Source organism: Primulina huaijiensis, chromosome 13, assembly GCF_012295235.1.
Source record: "Primulina huaijiensis isolate GDHJ02 chromosome 13, ASM1229523v2, whole genome shotgun sequence".
In the NCBI taxonomy this organism is placed as follows: Eukaryota; Viridiplantae; Streptophyta; class Magnoliopsida; order Lamiales; family Gesneriaceae; genus Primulina; species Primulina huaijiensis.
Genome location: NC_133318.1, coordinates 2,560,273 through 2,566,959, shown reverse-complemented (window position 1 = coordinate 2,566,959; position 6,687 = coordinate 2,560,273). Strand labels below are relative to the sequence as shown.

At 31.5% G+C, this 6,687-nt stretch overlaps 1 protein-coding gene across 1 annotated transcript; it reads left to right on the top strand.

The window, feature by feature from the left end:
• Positions 1 to 510: 510 nt before the first annotated feature.
• On the top strand, positions 511 to 1,629 carry LOC140990879 (heavy metal-associated isoprenylated plant protein 7-like). The gene is made up of 4 exons (XM_073460716.1): positions 511 to 660; positions 760 to 1,000; positions 1,147 to 1,346; positions 1,465 to 1,629. Exons 1-4 carry the CDS (start codon positions 652 to 654, stop codon positions 1,612 to 1,614), a joined length of 600 nt encoding a protein of 199 aa, XP_073316817.1. The 5' UTR covers positions 511 to 651; the 3' UTR covers positions 1,615 to 1,629.
• Positions 1,630 to 6,687: the final 5,058 nt, after the last annotated feature.

Below are 6,687 nucleotides of genomic sequence, written 5' to 3'. Positions count from 1 at the left end.
ATTATTATTATTTAAAAAAAAAGCAACAAATATATAATTTTATACAAAATCGAGTTTCGATGTAATTTCGAGAACAAAAATTATAACGGGAAATTGGACTTAACTCCCCAGCCGTCGTTTTTTTTTGTGTTCAGTCCCTGGGTACTTTTTTAGTACCACATTTTCACATGAAGTGTACCACATTTCCACATGAAGTGTACCACAATTTGTATGACATAGTACCACAATTTTGTGGGTAGGGAGTGAACCCAAATAAATGTTTTGGTTAGGGATTTTTCACCAACTTCCCCAAATTATAAACAAGACAAAAAAATAATTTTTTTTCCCAAAATAGAATTTTATTCTGGAAAAAAAATTGATGACNACAAGACAAAAAAATAAATTTTTTTCCCAAAATAGAATTTTATTCTGGAAAAAAAATTGATGACACGAATTTTCTCGTAAGTATTTCACTGCACGTGCCACACTTACTATAAAACAAGCCACGCTGTCTCTCTGTGCGCTTGCCTCTCTTTGTTTATATCTATCTCTAATAATCACACTTCTGTTTGAAGAACACCCAATCCAAGGTGTCTCTACGTGTTACTTCTTCTGTTTTTTACTTGAATATCTCTGAATCTAGCATCCGTTTCTTCACCGGAGATTAACCCAATGGGAGAGGTCTCATTCTCTTTCCTTTCCCACAATTTTTTCGTTATTTTTTCTTGATTAATTCTGGTTGTTTTGATTTATTTATGTATTTTCTGGTGTTTTTTGCAGGAAGCTGCGAAGAAGCCGCAGGAAGCTGCGAAGAAGGTGGAGGAGGATAAGAAAGAGGAAGCCCCTAAGGCTGAGAAACCAGCTGCCGACGGGAAGAAAGATGTTAAGAAACCTGAGGAGCCTAAGGCGGCGGAGCTGGCGCCGCCGGCGCCTCCTCCGCCGCGTGAGATTGTGTTGAAGGTGTACATGCATTGCGAGGGGTGTGCTAGGAAAGTCCGCCGCTGTCTCAAAGGCTTCGACGGTAATGAATGAAACCTGCAGATCCAAGCCTTCTTTTCTGAGATTTTTGTCTATATGTCATCAAATTCTGTAAAACCCATTTCTTGATTTGTGATTTTAGCTTGATTGTTTCGTTTTTTTTAATGGATTTTTACTGGGTTTTCGCAGGTGTGGAGGAGGTCGTAACAGATTCCAGGGGCAGTAAAGTGATTGTGAGAGGCGAGAAAGCAGATCCATTGAAGGTTTTGGAGAGGGTCCAGAAGAAGAGCCACCGCCCCGTGGAGCTTATTTCTCCAATCCCAAAGCCTGAAGAAGCCAAGAAACCTGAAGAAAAAGAGGTGGTCAAAGTTGAAGAGAAAAAGGAGGAGGTTCGTTATTTAGTATCTATTTTCAAGAAAATTATATATATATTTCACACAAAAAAATATCTGTTCCTTTATATATATATATTTATATGTAACTAATTTGTGTTTCTTCTTGGTGCAGCTACCTGTGATTACAGTGGTGTTGGGAGTTTACATGCACTGTGAAGCTTGCGCACAGGAAATCAAGAAGCGGATTCAGAAAATGAAAGGTGGTGTGTGTGTATATATATATTTATCATTTGGTTTTAAAATTTTTGTTTTCAAGAGATGATTTTTTTGCTACCCTTTTCAACTTTCTTCATTCTCTAAATTTAGTATCGATTTCTCATCTGATTCCTTAATTCTTGAATTGTGGGAACTTATTCTTTATGTTTTGTTTGAATTCATTCAAACTAAGGTCAATCTAGACCTTCTTTATTGACTATTTTTTATTCCCATTTAATTCATTATCTATATATATATATATATATATATATNAAAAGCTCGCCGATTACATCCAAAAACGGACCGGAAAACACGCCGTGATCATCAAAACGGAGCCGGAGAAGAAGGAAGAGGTGAAAAAGGAAGGGAAAGAGGAGAAGAAAACAGAGGAAGGAGAGAAAAAAGAAGCGAAGAAAGGAGAAGAAAGCGGCAAAGATAAGAATCACGCCTCGCCGGCCGGCATCGGGGATCCACCGGCGCCGTCGCCGGCTCCGGTGGTTCTTGGGGCGGAGGCGGATGACTCCAAGCTGGAGATGAAGAGGAATGAATACTACAACTACCAGTACCTGCAGAATTACCAGGTTTACCCTCAGAGGTATGTTCATGAATTGCAGGCATATCCGCCGCAGATGTTCAGCGACGAGAATCCTAACGCATGTAGTGTGATGTAAATACGAGGGAGGGCGAGGGGTAGAACGGGGAATGCAGGGCACATGATAGAGAAATGTCCATTTGCCTAATTTCGCTGGTCTCCATCTCTCTGTTCTGCTTCTCTTCATGTGGCCCTGTCTGTGGTATCCATCTATAGCTTAGAGTTCTGCAATGATTTTGTAATTTTTTTTTTTGTGTTTTTTGTTTTTATATAATAAATTATAATATAATTTGTCACATAAGATAACTATCGAGTTTTTATGTATGATTTAAAATATTTGAATAGTACGATTATCATTAATTATAATTTTTCGAATGATTGAAACGTGATGTTGAATTATTGTACGACTTAACGATTGTCATTAAATATAATTTTTGGGAGATGAAACTTGATGATATTTGAGTTATTGTATATTTTAAAACGGTTATAGTTTATGGGAAAACGACTTAACGCTCGATATTATAATCTTAAAGTTATGTCTTAAATTCTATACAATATTTGATAGATTAATAAATTGTTTTAACTATTTTGATACTATATAGCTTGATTACAAAATGATCAATATATATTCTTTAATCTGAGAATATAAACTTTTTTTAAAGATATTATATATTGTACCTGAAATATGATAATAATTGCTAATAAATGACGTTTTAACTATTATCCTATTTGTTGAGTAGTATCGAACCAGTTTCTGGTAATGTGAGTCAAAACATGAGTATTTTTTTTTAAACATTATTATCCTATTCTTCGAGTAAGATTTAGTCGATCAAAAAAACTCATGTGAGACGATTTTACGAGTCAATTTTGTGAAACAGATATTCTATATGAGTCATCCACGAAAATTATTATTTTTTATGTAAATATGGATATGATTGAACCGTCTCACAAATAAAGATCCGTGAGACTGTCTTATGAAAGACTTACTCTTAATTAATACAATATAAGTAATATGTTTATCCATCTTTTAACATCAAATTAATACAATATAAGTAGAGCTCGAGAATTTCAAAGATATCATAGGGATATGAATATCTAAAATATATTTAAAATAATATAGAATTGTATTAACTTGAAATGATTTAAATGGGAAAAAATTTGTAAATAAATATTACTAAAATCTATTAAAATCTTTAAATATCACTACTCAAAGTGTAAGATTTTCTGTTTGACTGTCACATCGAATATCGTTGGTGTCCTATTTTATCTGTCGAAGTGAATAATTTTTTCTTAAATAATACGAAAAAGGAAGTAGGTGATGGGAAAAATAAGCAACATATATATATATATATATATATATAATTTGTTTGACATAAATTACGATGAAATTATAGACTCATTCATTCATAATATATCATAATAATTATAGATATGATTGTGAACTTTTATATGTAATATATATGGAATAATACGTGCTTTTAAAATTTTCTCAAGGCATACTTGATTATTTGCCATCGATATTTAGTCTTCTGAATAAAAAAAATGAACTCTTTCAAGAAAATCGAATAAAAAAAAAATTTGTTCGACCATTAGATTTATGTTTTTCGATGATCATAACATTTGTTTTCTTAAAACAAAAGTTATCGAATTCGAATGAAAGACTCAACACTTAAAAGAGAGGAATTTGTTCTAAGCCTATCTTTTTCTTCCCGTCAGTCTTATTCTGTAGGGTGAAAAACTGAAACTCGAATCACCTTTCTATCAAACAAAAATGAAAGACTTGGTCGACAAACTGGATGGAAAAACAGAGAAATTGAATTCCACCTTCAAGGAAAAGAAGGCTCGAAATCAGAAGAAGAATTCAAAATTCTTACTCATTTCCAAATCAAACTATTGACTATTTTTCATAGTTTGCACTCGAGCCCAAAATTCATTCTTAATGAAGTACTCTCCATTAACCAAAAAGAAGAAGAAAAAAAATAAAAAAATAAATTTGAATTTGCAGAATAATACTTGGCATCCCTTTTGCTTTAGGTCGATGTTAAGGATTTTATTGGGAATTTAAAACTTTAGAAAATTTTAATTAATGAATATCATATCTATCATGGAAAGGGACAAATTGGCCACTTGTTTTTAACTAGAGAATGTAATTTGTTTTTGTTTTTTTGTTTTAAATCAATCATTTAAAATTAGTGAATGCCATTTAGGATTTCACAAATGGATTTGGACCACATTTTTTCTGTCAGCTGGTTGTAATTTGTTTAACAGCACAAAATATCGAATATTTTGTATAGTTTGGACCATTCTCTATTATTTTCATAGCTTTTGGAGCCTATATGAGTGTGTGGGGTTATGACATTATTGTGTGATGATGCATAATGTACTATATATATGGCCATCATTTTTGTATTTATTAAAATAATATATTTTTTATAATTATTTTTATTTATATTTAAATAAAATAATATAATAATTATAAAAATTAATGAATTGTCATACTGTAATATAAATTGATAGAATGCAACATTGCTATCAAAACATTACACACAATAAAGTAAATATGCATAAATTTATTTATAAGTGTTCGAAGATTAACAATTCTTATATCACTTATTTTTCTCATTAAGAAGATATTCATCAGAATACTTTGATTGTTACAACTCCTTAAACAAACCCACTCCGACTTAGTGCTTATCTTTTTCTTAATTGAAACTTCTAGCACATTCTTGGTTTTAGGTCGTAGCCTCACAATCTGAATAATGTTTAAAGTCTCTTATGTAAAGACTATAAACACAATATTTTACATCTTTTTGCAAAGACTATCACTCAACTATTATTTGAAACCCAACTCTCATGTATATATGCGAGTGATTGTGTGTGTGAGGTTTTCATCTATTATTGTATGTTTCTCAAATGCATCCTTGCACTCTTTTTTCGGGTTTTCTATCATTCTAACTTGTTTTCTTCTTATAATATGCACATACTTTGAATCCATATCATAAGCTCTTGTTTGATCTTCAATATGTTGTACCTATAGCCTCCAAAAATGATTATAACGTTAAATACATGAATATGATCGTTTGGAAAATATTTGTGTGGAATATGACATTGAAACGGTAATATTCACCTTCTTGACCACTTTTCTCGAGCTTTGTTGATTTTTACCTTTGTTGGATTCAACTAAGGTGATTTGTGTTGGTTGAGTCCATCTAAGCTTGATTTCAGATAGGCTTCGTTTCAGCTCGACTTGATTAAGCTATGTTTGATTTCGCTGGCTCGGGTCCATTGAATTCATTAGAGAAAAATTCAGCTTTGCTGATTTTAGCTTTCTTGATCAGAACTCTTGATTTACTGATTTATGTGCAAAGTAGATAGATATGATGAAATACAAAATTGTATATAAGATGTAAATAAATTGTTCTTCATTCTGTGCGAAACTAGCAACTTCATTGAGGATTTTGTTATGCTTAAACTATGATTTAGATTTCAAGTTGTGAAATTTTTTTGTAGATCATTGTTTTAGCTTTGTAATGCATGTTGAATCATTTCATTTTGATAATTGAGCTGTTCTGACTAAGCAAAATATCATAACTGATTATAAGTCAATTCCTGCTTCAACTATGTTCAGCTTGATCTTGTGACCATCATATTGCTTAGATAACATTCGAATAAGCCTAATTGATGAGAAATATAGCTTGTAGAAAAGTTTGTTTAATATTCAGCTGCTTTGGTTGCTGGTCATTTTTATCACCGAGTTATGAGATATTATCAAAACACTTTACCTCGCCATTTTTTTAGTTCGACTCAATTTCAGTTTCATAGTCTCAAATCTTCCGAGTTGACATCTACCAAATGCTTAATAAATAAAATATATTAGCAATACAATAACAATTTCTTTTATCATCAAAATCTAGATTTATCATGTTTATGCATGTAAAAGCCAAGATTTTTCAATCGTGATAATATTTTTGTAATTTAAATGTGTTAGGATTATTCAATCTTTGGGAATCTATCTCATTATTTAAGATGTAAGATTGCAAGATTATCTAAAGTTGTGTGAATAATTATATCATGTACAATATTTTTGAGCTCAAGATTTAAGATAATATTGTGCATATATTTTGAACTTGGGATAAATAAATAGACCATGATCTAAGAAATTTTTGGATATAAGCAGGTAAATTTTTTAGATATAAATTCAAAGTTGGAAAGGTTATACCAGATAGAGATCTAAGATTTGAGATGATATAGATTTTTACCAGATAAAGATCTAAGATTTGATATAACTGGATAAAGATTATAACAGATAGAGTTATAAGATTTGAGATGATATGGATATTTGGATAAGGATAATGTGATAGGTAAGATATGATAATTATCTTAGATTCAAGTTTGATTCGAAATTCAAAAAGCGAGGATAATACACTATCAGGATAGTAGTCACCTCCCTATAAATAGGAGAAGCTCTCATCCAGAATTTACACCTCAATTTTCGAGTTTTCTCTCCATTATTTTCGAAATTCCTCTCCAAAAATTCTGCACGAGTCA